At 42.2% G+C, this 14,470-nt stretch overlaps 1 protein-coding gene and 1 pseudogene across 3 annotated transcripts in view; one reads left to right on the top strand and one right to left on the bottom strand.

Moving 5' to 3' along the window:
- The window catches only part of FANCD2 (FA complementation group D2), a 56,493-nt gene that overhangs the window by 1,092 nt on the left and 40,931 nt on the right, over positions 1-14,470 (bottom strand). For all 3 annotated transcript variants that reach the window (XM_081822097.1, XM_081822093.1, XM_081822106.1), the window contains exons 33-43: positions 12,403-12,513; positions 11,148-11,278; positions 9,738-9,831; positions 8,558-8,680; positions 7,257-7,350; positions 6,521-6,592; positions 5,785-5,823; positions 4,290-4,364; positions 3,246-3,320; positions 2,121-2,267; positions 806-886 (exon numbers count right to left, since the gene is read on the bottom strand). In XM_081822097.1, the coding sequence (XP_081678223.1) occupies positions 806-886; positions 2,121-2,267; positions 3,246-3,320; positions 4,290-4,364; positions 5,785-5,823; positions 6,521-6,592; positions 7,257-7,350; positions 8,558-8,680; positions 9,738-9,831; positions 11,148-11,278; positions 12,403-12,513 (1,042 nt within the window). The remainder of the gene's footprint in view (positions 1-805; positions 887-2,120; positions 2,268-3,245; positions 3,321-4,289; positions 4,365-5,784; positions 5,824-6,520; positions 6,593-7,256; positions 7,351-8,557; positions 8,681-9,737; positions 9,832-11,147; positions 11,279-12,402; positions 12,514-14,470) is intronic.
- LOC102733095 (NADH dehydrogenase [ubiquinone] 1 alpha subcomplex subunit 1 pseudogene) lies at positions 8,141-8,443 on the top strand (annotated as a pseudogene).

Genomic DNA, 14,470 nt, shown 5'->3' with positions numbered 1-14,470 from the left:
CTTTAAAGTCCTAAAAGTGGCCCAGAAAAGAATAAGGACCCCTACTCTTACTATAGTCCTCAGTGATTGCAGCTTTTGATTCTGTGCTTTAGCTTTCACCTAATGCGCTCATATTTCTATTTTATATATTCAAACAACATATTTAAATGTTTTAACTCTTTCTTCTCAGCACTCAGAGAACACCTGACCTTTTCTCCCCTCTAAAATAGTTTCAGATACAAATTTAATATGAATAATGAAAAGGAATTTTTAACTCTATAACATATGCCACAACTTGAGATACTCTTCCGGCCCCCACAGAACTCATATAAAAACAGAAATTTTTCTGGAGAGAATGGAGATGGGCACAGAAATCTTTGATTATAAACATAAGCAGGGAGGGGCGCCTGGGTGGCTCAGTCATTAAGCGTCTGCCTTCGGCTCAGGTCATGATCCCAGAGTCCTGGGATCGAGCCCCGCGTCAGGCTCCCTGCTCAGCGGGAAGCCTGCTTCTCCCTCTCCCACTCCCCCTGCTTGTGTTCCCTCTCTCGCTGTCTCTCTCGCTGTCAAATAAATAAATAAAATCTTTAAAAAAAAAAAAAACATAAGCAGGGAGGGGGTGCCTAGCTGGCTCAGTTGGAAGAGCACGCAACTCTTGATCTTGGGGTCGTGAGTTCAAGCCCCAGGTTGGCTATAGAGGTAACTAAAATAAATAAACTTAAAAAAAAAACCCCATAAACAGTAAAATTTCTATACTTTCTACTGACTCAGAATAATTAACAAAATACATCAATCAACTGCACACTTGGGCCTTATGCAGAGATACCTCCGTTGCTTTGCTCTTGGAAACCTGGGATGCTGTATCATCCTCACTCTCCTCGGAGTTCTGGGACTTAATCTCTTCACCCTAAATGTGAATGGGCCAAGACAAATGGTGGGTTATAATTATCATATTTGGGGTTTCAAGGGGAGAAAGGCTTAGTTTAAAGGCAATAGAAAAGATAATACTCTAGGCATTCAAACATGGTCAAACACGGACATCAACCTGTGATTTAGTATCTAGAGAAGTGATAATCAACCCAAGGTTTCTGAGATATGTGTGGCTCTAATATAATATGTAGTTTTACAAAAAGTCCATTGCTGTATTCTAATATCATACTAGATTTTACAAGGCCAGGATGTATTGGTAAATATTGTTCTGAAATTTCCCAAAGACCTTAAAGTATATGACCACCGACACACCAACTACAAATGGCCATGTTGAGGCTGAAAGACAGTATACAAAGTGGTTTAAGAACATCAGCTTTTCATCCTTTCTCTTTGGACTCAAACCCTGGCACCTCTCACTTATTGCTGAATGACTTTAGGTAAGTTACTTAACCTCTCCAAGCTTCACTTTTCTCATGGAAACAATAGTATTGTTTTATTATAGTATTTTGTTTAATAGTATCATGGAAATAATAGTACCTCATAGAGCAAATGTGAAGAAAGGAAACAAAGTCTCTGGGGTGCTATTCTTTTCATATATAAGATTATAAACCCCTCACCTATTGTAAACATGAATGAGAAGGACTTGGATCCTATATGAAAATTGCTAAAACTCCAAAGGAGTACTATAGCCATATAAGATTTCAGCCAGACAGTTCAAACACCTTAGAAATGTTTATTTGTTAAAATTAGGCAGAGAACAATAAAAAATTAAAATCAACTTACAAGGCTAAAAAAAAAAAATTAGGCAGAGAATAATTTCAGGAATAAGACAGAGTGGTTTAGAAAAAGACCCAAAACAATTTAAAAAGTTTGTCCACATAAACAATTGTTATTATGAATCTACCCCCGGTAGTACTTACAGGAGCCCACTCTGGCTAAGGAGAGAGGTTTTATTGATCTGGCTCTTCTATCGCTGCAGCCTTGTTGTTATCAGTGGTATGTTTTGGTGCCTTTGCTGGCTAGGATGAGGGGTGGAACCCATGACTAAGACCAGAAGCAGTGTCTCCTAACTTTAAAAGGTAAATGGCCACAGCCTTAAGAGAAAGGCAGTCTTATAGAGAGAACAAGGCTTAGTTGACCTCCTTGACATACCTTCTAATGCTCTCACAAAGAGTGGGAGTAGATTATCTTGGGCTGGGCCCTAGGCTTACCTGCAAGTCCCGGTTTTTGAGGTTGCCCAGCCAGAAAGCCTCCCTGCAATTGTTGAAGATAAGCATGGCTTTCACTCTGCAAACTAAAAGCTCCAGGGTCTTTTTGAGCAAAGGCACATGTTTGGTGAGTTTCGTGTCCTGGTGAATCTAAATGGAAACAAAAGCACCCAACTCATCTGGATTTATCATGCTTTCACATTCCTATACAGAAACTTTTGAATTCCTGACATCTTCAACACTGAATAAGAGCATAAGTCCTTCCAGTATAGGTCAGAGACATATTCCATTAAACAGTAGTTTGGCAGAGTACTCTGAAGAGAATGGCAGCTCCCCTTCAAGGTAAAAGAGCCTAGAAGACATACCACCAACACCTTAGGTTCTTCTTCATAACCTCTTATTGACCAATTATCAATGAATTTACCTAAAATGTTCTTGAACATGTATTATACTGATATTAAACAACAGAGTATCCCTATTTAGCTAGGTGTCCCTAAAACTCCATTGTTCAACAAATTCTAAAGTTAGAACCAGGGGAAGAAGTGAGCAATAGAAACTGGACTGAAAAAGAATTTGGTTTGCCCATGACTACAGAGTTCTATGGTTCTGTGTTTCTTCAGACAAAAAGTGACAATGGTTCAACTGTAGGCTTTAAGTGGAAAAATCCTCTAATGGTAAAATGTTCTCACAAGAGACAGATGTGTTCCTTGACAAGTAAATAGTACAGCTGAAAAGCTCTGAAGATGTCTGCTTTTAGAACCACCTCTTGTCTCTAGCAAAGAATCATCACTTACATAATATTCCTCCCACCCCGAGTACTTTATAGAAGCAACACGTCCACCAACATTCTATATCTCTCACCAAAGAGAAGCTTCTACAGGAAATAGAGCTATGGAGTTTGAGTCAAACTTCAGATGCAGAAACTGCCCTCTACATGACTGCCCAATTTCAACTAGCAACTAAGGATCTGAGCACTCTGAATTAAACTGCCTTTGGACAGACAGTCTCAAAAATAAAGACTCAAGAAGAGTAAAAAAGGAAGAAGGAACTGGAGCCTGTGGATCTCCTAATCACACTGCTGATTAAGCCAACAGGCAGGCTGGTGCCATGACCTGCTTTCCTTCTTACCTTGGAATGCCCACACAGGTGATGAAGCAGCCTCGTATCCAGCTGGAAGGTTTCCAGTAAGCTCAGAACATCCTCCTACAACCAACAAAATCATAAATGCCATATTAAATGCTCTCATTTCATTTTAGATGCAACCAAGGGCTCCAAAGAGGATAAGCTCCACAGGTTCCAGCTGTGTATTAGCAATCATCTCAATTTGGCCCTTGAAGCTAGGGCTAACTAGCTATCCCCCCCTTTCTTTCTAGGTTATGAGGAACCAACCAAATACTGTGGGAGTGTCTTGCAAACTTGCTAAATATGTGTAAGAAATCATCACCTTTGTTACTATCCTTATTTCATTACTATAACCCTGGATCTCACTTGGCCCAAAAAAACCTCTCAAGACTACCTATTACAGGGGCGCCTGGGTGGCTCAGTCGGTTAAGTGTCTGACTTTGGCTCAGGTCATGATCTTGGGGCCCTGGGATCAAGCCCCACATCACAGTCCCTGCTCAGCGGGGAGTCAGCTTCTCCCTCTCCATCTCTCCCTGCCCCTCCTCCTGCTCGTGCTCTCTCTCTCTAATGAATAAGTAAAATCTTTAAAAAATAAAAATTAAAAAAAAAAAGTCTGCATGTTAAAAAAAAAAAAAAAGACTACCCATTACAACAGCAAAGAGTTTATGACACACATGAATTATTATTATTCCTGAGGGTAGACTTAGACAAGCACAAAGGAATAAGCAAATGACACACTGATATTGAGGTCCTAGGAGTGTAGCAACACAATAAAACCAAGCTAAAAGGAGCAACCACCCTCAGATCTGGCGTAGAAGTAGAAAGGTGGGTTTAATCAGAGTGGGTCTAAAGTTCAGCCTACTTTGGAATATTCAGTCCAATATGGGAATCTCTGGTGATAGCTGAAGTGGATCAAAGGAGCCAGAGTAGAACTGTGGCCCAGAACCTGGGCAAGGGGACCGCCCCCACTCCCAGCCTAGGAGCCACCATGGATAGATCTTCTGAGCAATTGTACAGAACCCATCTTTCTTCTGTGCTCTCAGTTCTTACCCGGTGTTTTCTAAAACTGAAGTCTAGGAGCGGCATACACTGCTTCAGAAATGCTTCCACAAAGAGACGTCCATACTGAAGAAGAGAAGAGACGCACTGGTGATGACCCCTACTGAGGTCTTGCACACAAAGAGCCCCTGCCTGAGGTAGCATAGCATCACCCAGCCCAGGGGTTTTATTTTCTTATTTTCGTATATAAAAAAATAAACTGGGAAGAGTCCAAAAGTTAATTTGGAAAATGTAAGCTTAATGCAAAAACTAAATGGGCCTCTAACTAAGCCTAAGAGTTAGGCAGACTTAACTATCCTAGACACAGCCAATGGGCAGAGGCCATAGAAAACAGGTGGACCAGCTGTCTGAGAACCACTTACTCACAAAAGGAAAAAAACCGTGTAGAGCTGAGGAAGTACATAACTAACTGCCAAATCTACCAATCAGATAAATCACTCCCCCTTCTTACCCATCTTCTGCACTGGCACCAGGGTGGAGTAAAGAGGAAGAGAGGAACCAGGGGATAACAAGAATGGGGCGCCATCCAATTGGAAGGAGCCATAAGGAGTGGGAAAGACACATTCTCCTCATAACGTTTCCTAGCTCCTAACCCATCATCAAATCTAGGGCTAATCTGGGCTCTCCCCCAGGGAGACAAGTTTGGGTTATCAGGATACCAGCTTCCACATTCATGAGGCCAGCCATGGGCTTTAAAAAGAGGAATCGGGGATGTGTGGGTGGCATAGTTGGTTAAGCGTCCAACTCTTGATTTCAGGTCAGGTTATGATCTCAAGGTCATGAAATGGAGCCCTGCATCAGGCTCTGCACTCAGAGTGGAGTCCGCTTAAAACTCTCTCCCTTTCCCTCTGCCCTTCTGCCCTGTGTGCATGTGTACTCTTTCTCTCTCTCAAATAAATAAATAAATCTTTAAAAAATTAATTAATTAAAATAAAATAAAAAGAGGAATCACCCACCACTCCTTCCTCCCTATTGCCTGGGAAGGAATGGCAAGGAGTGACTAGTGCTCCTGAAGTCAGCTGTCCTGAAGCCACTCCCCATAGTTCTCAGACTCAGGTCAAAAGTTTTCAAACTCATAGGAAAATCAGCTTCTCCAGTCATCCCACTACTGTGGGAAAACATATCCACTGTCTTTTCTAAACTACCACCTGTTAGCACAGATTCCGAAAAATCTGGCTTGTGGGCAAAGTATTAAGCAACTCCTTTCAGCTGAGGCCATTTCTAGAAAGATCCACAGGAAGAATAAATACTAAAGAGTGCCAGGTCAAGGAGCGCCTGGTGGCTCAGTTAAGCATCTGCCTTCGGCTCAAGTCATGATCCCAGGGTTCTGGGATCGAGCCCCGAATTGGGCTTCCCTGCTCAGCAGGAAGCCTGCTTCTCCCTCTCCCACTCCCCCTGCTTGTATTCCCTCTCTCGCTGTGTCTCTCTCTGACAAATAAATAAAGTCTTAAAAAAAAAAAAAAAGAGGGCCAGGTCAATCTCTCACCTTCAAACATACATGCAGAACAGGACGACTATCAAACACCTGGAGATACAAAAGACAAGAAACCAAAGCTGAGGTCTGCTTGTTTGAGCACCGCCAGCCTCTTCCCCATTGTGCAAAGCACAGCTCTGGGTGTCATAGAGAATTCTAAAATGAAGAAGGCATGTCAACAATTAAATTAATTATGAAACAGAATAAAGTAATCACCATCACTGAAGTTCAAAAAAGGAACAGGGAAGCAAAGAGTAAGAATTCTAACTCAGGATATTAAGAAGATGGCATTATAGAAATCCAAACCTTGATGTGAAGCCTTAAAAAAAAAAATAGATGAGAGGTGGAAGGAGAGAGAATGACATTCTGAGCTGGGAGAATAGCCTAGCAAAATCATGGAGTGGGTAAGAGTACAGAGTGTATGGGATAAAGAAAGCATTCAGGGTTGGAAGAACGAGACAGTGGGAATGTGCTCGGGTCACAGAGGACCCAAGACAAGGTGAGAGCCATTAAATAGTATTGTGGCACAGATAGGGAAGGAGAAAGAAAGAGAAGGAAAAAGACACTGCCTCGGGAGAGAAGAAAGGATTATCCAGGATGGGTAGTGGGACAAGGGAAAAAGAAAGGTGAGAACAGGTCCCCAAGAAAGGGAGGGGAAACGAGCAGGGAGAGTCCATTTTGGAAGCCAGGACCCTTCTCGGTTTCTGTAGTTAGCTGGTGAGGTGGGTCAAGGAGCCTGCACACTCACCTTTATCAGGCTGATGAGGATACTGAAGTCTCGAACAGCCATATTCCAGTAGAGGAGCTTCTCTTCATGAATCTGGGGGCAACCAAATATATAGGTACTTCTGAACCAGCCAAGTACTTCTCTTACTGTATTTCCACTAATATATGGGTCTTGGATTACATAGCTATTCAAAGATTAATTTAAGCCAATTATTCTCTCAGATGTTACCAGTGCACCCACAAGATGATTCTGAGGCCTGCATAGGGTGCCTTATAGAGAGTTTCTAAAGAGGACTCCTCTTCAGGAACTTCCAAGTAGGAAAAAGCCTCTGCAACATACCTGCTGGTGACCAGATCCCTGCGGCTTCTCTGATTCCTACGCTCTCAGCGGTCTAGCTCAGTTCTGGTTAACAGGCAGCAGCACAGCATCTTAAACAGGCCTGCTCACCTCATGCCAGCGCACGAGCAGCAAACTGCCGGGCATGGGAGGCTGAGACCAAAGACATTTTTTCCAGAGCTAGGGCTTGCTTATGGAGCAGTCTGAGCCTTCCTCTGGGCAGTAGCCAGGGAGTATAGAGCCCAATCCTCCCTCAAACTGGAAGGAAAGGAAATTAAACCAGGAACTCTTTGACAAAGAATCCTGGATCTCTCTAACTCAAAGGAAGTAGTTTAGAAGAAACCCTGGACCCAAGAAATAGAAGATGCAGCAGCTTCCTAGTAACCAGGTCTACCTCTTGTGGTGGGAATATCTGACCCACCTGTTGTGAGTCTGCTGCTGTGCCAGCCTGAAGACCCTTTACTGTCTTCTCTAGTTCAGCCATCATCACACGGAAGAAAATGACAAAGGTGTGCCTAAAGAGGGGAAAACATGCATGCTCACACAACAACGACGGGTTAGAAAGAACTTCCAAGGAAGAAGTCAAGGAATCAAAAGTCATTTCCTTCCCCCACCTCTCAGAACTTCCTTTCACTAGGGTCCACTGTTAAAGGATAGGGGAGTGGAAAGGATTCACAAAGGAGCCCAAGAAGATGGCCTGTCAAATAAAGGAATTAACTTTATGAAGGGAGACCGTGTAGTGGCATGGAAGGAGCTGGTGAGGTAGTGGTAAAAAGATCCAAGTTCAAGTTCCTAATTCCATACTGCCTGTGTAAGTCTGAGTAAGTTCCCTCTGTAATGCTCATTTTCCTCATCAGTACAACAGGGATAATAATACCTACCTCACAGAATCATTGAAAGGATCGAATGACATAAAGAATGTGAAAGTGCTTTATAAACTTTGTATGAGATAAAAAACCCATTGAGATGTACATGATTAGACACAACACTTTATCCTAAAGGTGGTTAAAATATTAGTCTCACTTTTAAAGGATGAAAGTACTAACATGAGATGTTTGATGACTAAATATTCATTGTCTTTGAAGACTACTGAAAATTCATTCCTCACTAAGGTCCTTTCACATGGGTTGGCTGAGAGCCCCTTGAAAAAAAGGCACAGTAGACATTCTATGTGTTGAATGAATGACTGTACCTACCATCTGTATCAGAATTAAATGAAGGGTGAGCCTACTGGGAAGGGGGCCGAGGCCGGGTCATCTTTACCGGGCCAGGAAGGCAGGGTTTGGCCCTGGCAACCGCACTGCGATGTGGTTCGAGATCCTGCCCGGGATTGGCATCATGGCCGTGTGCTTGGTCATCCCTTGCGTAGCCACAGCGCACATCCACAGGTTCAGTAATGGAGGCAAGGAAAAAAGGGATGCCTATTATCCATATCAGTGGAGTTTGATGCAAAGAGATAGGCGGGTCTCTGGAGAATCGTTACTATGTGTCAAAGGGTTTGGAGAATATCGATTAAGGAAGCATTTTCCTGACTGATGAAAAATAACTCCGTCATACTCATCTACCCCTTCTAGACGGTAAGGCAATGTATTAATGTAGTGCATAATAAAAACAAAACAAAACAAAAATTAAATGAAGGGTAAGGTAATTATTTGGAAACCACATACATTGGACAGTGTGATTCTAATTAGGGAAAAAAACTGGAGGAGAGAACTCCCTTACCTGGTCAGGGTAGGGAACGTGGAAGAAGATGCATCTTTAGGAGAATTGATCAGTTCTGGGACACCAACCCCAGCAATCTCCTCTATGGCCTTCAGAACACTGTTTGTATGCTCCAGGTAAATGCTGCATTGAGAGCCACAGGAATATAAACACACGTTACCAGAATTCCTAAATCAAGATTTCTTTCTTGACATATTACCAGGTACTTAGCTTTATTTATTTATTAAATTTAAATATTTTATTTATTTAGAGAGAGCGTGTGTGGGTGCACCCATGCAAGCAGGGGGAGGGGCAGAAGGAGAGGGAGAAGAGAATTCCAAGCAGACGCTGCACTGAGCGTGGAGCCTGATACAGGGCTCAATCTCATGAACCTGAGATTATGACCTGAGCAGAAAGTAAGAGTTGGTTGCTTAACCAACTGAGCACCCAGTCATCCCACCAGGTACTTAGCTTTAAAACAACTACTAGTGTTTATAAAGTTTTTAAAAAAGATTTTATATATTTATTTGACAGAGAGAGACACAGCGAGAGAGGGAACACAAGCAGGGGGAGTGGGAGAGGGAGAAGCAGGCTTCCCGCTGAGCAGGGAGCCCAATGCAGGGCTCGATCCCAGGACCCTGGGATCATGACCTGAGCCGAAGGTAGACGCTTAACGATTGAGCCACCCAGGCGCCCCTATTAACTTTTTTTTAAAGATTTTATTTATTTGAGAGAGCACGAGCAGGGGAAGGAGCAGAGGGAGAGGAGGAGACTTCCAGCTGAGCAGGGAGCCCTACGAAGGGCTCGATCCCAGGACCCCGGGATCATGACCTGAGCCTAAGGCAGATGCTTAACCTACTGAGTCACCCAGGCACCCCTACGAGCATTTATTTTTAATCAAATGAAGATTCCAGGTAATTATCAGGAGATAAAGGAAATGATGTTTCAATTGGAAATACAGTTAGACACTTTGGAAGTGATGGATGAGTCTTGGATATAGTAGGCAACAAATTATTACCTAACTCTGATTAACAAGGCAAAATACAACAGCAGACGCCTCCATTTCCTCCAGCTAGTCAGGAACTAGCTGACAGTATAAAAAAGAACCAGTGGGGCACCTGGGTTCCTAGGCACCTGGCAAGAGATCCCAACAATGGCAAAATGGACTATTTGGCTCATGGAAAGAAACCAAGCCTCTCACCTGAGCAAAGTTTGGAGCTGTTCAGTAGGGATGCTACTCTTCTCTTTCTCCCCACTTGGCCACACCCGACAGAGAAACTGTTTGGCCAACGAAGCTGATGGAGAAGCAAGACAAACACCCTCATGCATGGAAAAAAAAAATTTTTTTTTTAAAGATTTTATTTATTTAACAGAGAGACAGATAGCGAGAGCAGGAACACAAGCAGGGGGAGTGGGAGAGGGAGAAGCAGACTTCCCGCTGAGCAGGGAGCCTGATGTGGGGCTCTATCCCAGGACCCTGGGATCATGACCTGAGCCAAAGGCAGCCGCTTAACCGACTGAGCCACCCAGGCACCCCTCATGCATGGAAAATTGACTATACTCTTGTTTTTCAGGTTTTTGGGGGATGATTAATGATCAAAAGGATTGTTGTGTTTTTTTTTTAATATTTACTCTGAAGTTCCTAGTCTGACAATTTGGAAAAAGCTACCATGGGTTCCTGCTCTACTGGTCCTTCGACCAGAAATAAACCCGTTTGTCTAGGACCCAATGCATCCCACCATCTCACCCTGCCCTGACACATACACAAACGTGAACTCAAAAGACACACACTGCTGGGCAATAGGACAACCAATCTTGTTCCTCCTGGGCAGATCAATAAGCCATGCCCACCTTAAAGATTCCCACAAAACCCTCCCCTTTTAATCAACAATAAATAATAAAAGGCTTGTTTTGCATTTTCTTCTTGCTTCCTGTGTGTGCTGCCAATTAGAATATATAATTAGTTGCATTCAAAGAGCTATGACAAAAAATAGTTAAAGAAAAAGATCAGGAGGGGCGCCTGGGTGGCTCAGTCAGTTAAGTGTCTGCCTTCGGCTCAGGTCATGATCCTGGGGTCCTGGGATCAAGCCCTGCATTGGGCTCACTGCTCAGCAAGAAGCCTGCTTCTCCCTCTCCTCCCAGTTCATGCTTTCTCTCCCTATTTCTGTGTCTCTCTTAAATGAATAAATAAAATCTTAAAAAAAAAAAAAAAGGATCAGGAATGGGGCCCAGCCTTTCTTTACACTTAATCAAATCTTGATTTCTCCTTTCTCCCATTTTATTAACCTAGCAGTTTGTATCTCTTTTTGTCAAATGTCTCAGATAATTTACAAGAAAAAAAAAAAAAAAAAGGGCACGAATAAACAGAAGCCAAACAGAAAATCAGCTAGCCAAGTGAACTAACCAAACTCAGACTAAGCAGTATCAGCAGAAATCAGTCATATCTCCTTCTGGGAAAATGTCCTTCTTGATATGGCAAGAGGGCACATCCACTCTTATGGGGGGTTTCACATGTAAAATATACAAGGTCCTAGGATGCCCTAAGTTTGTAAGTTTGAGTTAGTTATTAATCCTATTCATGAAGAAAAAAAAGAGGATCTGGGCCCATCACCAATTTTTTCTTTGTTCTGAGTAGGAGCTGTAGATTTCTCCAAAATGACCATCAAAAGTCTGATGAGATAAAGAGCACACTGGAAACTGGGAACGCTGTGAGAGAAATTCTGCAAGTAATTGAAGCTCTGGCTGTAAGGGAGACAAGAAAGAATAAAAAAGATATGACAAGTGTTACAGATATGTCTAAATTCATGAATTGTCCAAGTTGACTTGCATATTTATTGGTCTAATCAGAATCCTTCTCATTTTCAGGTGCTTTTGTGGCCACCTTCTATCAAGACCCTGATAGAGAACCTTTAGCCTTTATGAAGAAAGCCAGGGCGGAACAGAGCCCAGGGCCTGGAATGCTGGCTTGGAAGGGGTCATGTACACCAAGATACCCAAAGAGGAGTTTACGCCATGCTTACATGAGCAACCCTGAACAAATTATTTGCTCTTAAAGCCTAAGGCAACACAATGAGAATAAAGTTTCAATTCTAGGTTTACAGGGAAAGTGAAAGGAAACTATAAGACAGAGAAAGCAGAGCTTTTAATAAGTGTACCATATATATATGGTCAGCTTTCAATGCACTGAAATAATGGGAGAGGGGAGTCAAAATTAATCCAAAACTGTAGTTGAAATAAAACTAGAGTGTACTCTCCTGATTGATTGTGGGAAGGAGGTCAAACAAATTTAAAAGCACTATATTTAAAATGAAGTAAGGTCTTGCCCTATAGGCAGGGATGATAAGCATTAATTGCAGATCCAGAGACAATGTAGAGGAGGTGAAAGACAAAATTACTCTGGTTGAAGCTGGGATAGGAAGCTGGGAACCATGCCTCTTAGATCTCCTTTTCACCTCCCTCTTCCACTGCCTTGCCCTCAGCCTAGGCTCCTCTTCTTTCAAGACTGGGAGGAAATCAGTGGTAACTACTGCTACCTAATTACCTGACCCTACGGAGAGACTGAGTAGATTTCTGGAAAATCAAGAGTTGACTACCGGTCACTACTGTTTTCGACATCATTACCCAAAAAGGCCAACTTTACAGGATGCAGGATACCAAAGATTTAGTAGGATTTTTTTCAACGGTTTCTAATGTTTCAGGATTTATCTGAATACACAGATGAAAAAGCTCATATGACTGAGGAAAAGTAGCTGAAAACATCAGTTTCCCTCACAACTACTGAGAGGACACCCAAGTGATTTCCAAGAAACCTTGCTAATCCTGTTTTAGTTTTGGGACAACACTCTGGGATATGTAGTCTGACCTACCTGAGCAATTCCTCCAAGGACTGGTCGGGCTCTCCTTGCTTCAGTCGGTTGGTAAGGACCTCAAGGGCTGAATACAGTAAATTATGATTTTCAGGCTGTAAAAATCCACTCCTAAGGGAAATTCAAGGTAAGATGGTTGAGCTCAGTTTTAGGAAGATTGCTTAAACAGCATTTGAGGATCCTGGCCTCCAGGCTATAACATCAGTAAGTCAATGGAGGAAAAGCAGAACTAGAGCACTGGAAGTACCCAGGTACCCAATTCAGTCAGCTCTGAGTCTCAAACTACAAGGTGAAGGGCACCTAAAACAGTCTTACCTTAAGGACCTAACGGTCCTCTTAGGTTTATTTTCAGGGAAAAAAGCTCTCCTTCATTTGCTACATTTTAGAGAAGTCTCAGCCTTCCTCCCCAGAAAAACCAGAAATAACTTCGTCAATTGTTAAATCAGTATCGATTCCATAAAAGGTCCTCAATAAAAAACTTACTCCTTCTGTAAGTCTTGACAATTCTCTCTTCAGATTATCTTTCCTACTGTTCCCTCCTTCCCAAGCTCAGGCCATCACTCTAAGCCAGGTCCTTATCATCATCACATATGCAGATCACTGAGACACCTTTTGACTGGTCTTTCTGTACCCCTTTCCAATCTGTCCTGCACACTGCTGCCAAAAGGATTTTCCTAATTGATTTCATTAAACCTTGCCTCTGATCATCAAATGCCAGAATTGCTTTTCTGTACAACATTCAAACTCTTCTGAACTTCAAGGCCCAGCACGATCTGAGCCCCTAGATTTTCTACTCTTATAGAAGCATCTCTACATCACCAGTGGTAGTCCTTCTGCCTTTCAATAAATGAATTCTGAGGGCCTATAATAGGTCAGGTTTTGTGGGGGGAACAGCTTTGAGATACAAAGTGACATACAATGAACTGCATGTATTTGAAACATTGATCAGTTTGATCAGGTGACATATATAAACCCATGAAACCATCACTGCCATGAAAATAATGAACATATCCATTACCCCCAGGAGCTTCCTTATATTCCTTTGAAATCCATCTTTCACTCCATCCTCCTACCCAATGATAGGCAACCACTGATCTGTTTTCATCACTAAGAGATTATAAGCTTTTTCCTAGGGTTCTATATAAATGGAATCAAATGCTATGTACTCTTATGGTCTTGCTTTCTATCCAGTATAATTTTTTTCTTCATCCATGTTGTTGTGTATAGTATTCCACCATATGAAAATTTGTTTATCCATTTACCAGTTGATGGACATTTGTTTCTAGTTTGGGGCTATTACAAACAAAGCTGCTATAAACATTCGTGCACAAGATTTTGTATAGACATATGCTTTCATTTCCCTTGAGTAAATACCTAGGACTAGAATGGCTGTGTTGTATGCCAGGTGTATGTCTAACTTTTTAAGGAACTGCTAAACTGTTTCAAAAGTGGATGCACAATTTTACATTTCCATCAGCAGCATGTGAGAGTTCCAGGTGTTCCATGTTCTCACCAATATGGTAAGGTAAGTCTTCATCATTTAGCCATGCTGTAATTTTAACTTGGAATTCCTTAATAACTAATATTATTGAACATCTTTGCATGTATTTATTTGCCATCTGTATATCTCCTTGATGAGGCATCTGATCAAATCTTGTCAGGCACTGTTTTTAAGGACTGGGGATACAATGATTGGTTTCAGCTCCCATGAAGCTCATGGTCTAGAAAGGAAGATAGATGAATAAGTAACTGCAATAAAATGTGGTAAGTCTTATCATAAGAGGATACTAGAGTATTAGGAGAAAACTGGGAGTTAGAGAGGCAGAAAGGAGGAGGCTTACCTGCCCTAGGGGTCAGAGAAGATGCCCCTGAGGAACTAAAGTTTAAATCCAGATGTCAGAGATGAGTTAGAAAAGACTGGTGAAGTCAGAATGGCTAAAATTAACAAGTCAGGAAACGACAGATGTTGGCGGGGATGCGGAGAAAGGGGAACCCTCCTACACTGTTGGTGGGAATGCAAGCTGGTGCAACCACTCTGGAAAACAGTATGGTGGTTCCTCAAAAAGTT

The sequence above is a fragment of the Leptonychotes weddellii genome, chromosome 1 (genome assembly GCF_054177405.1).
Source record: "Leptonychotes weddellii isolate Sample4059 chromosome 1, ASM5417740v2, whole genome shotgun sequence".
Taxonomy (NCBI): domain Eukaryota; kingdom Metazoa; phylum Chordata; class Mammalia; order Carnivora; family Phocidae; genus Leptonychotes; species Leptonychotes weddellii.
Note: the sequence above shows the minus strand (reverse complement) of the source record. Positions and strands in the feature narration are given on the sequence as shown.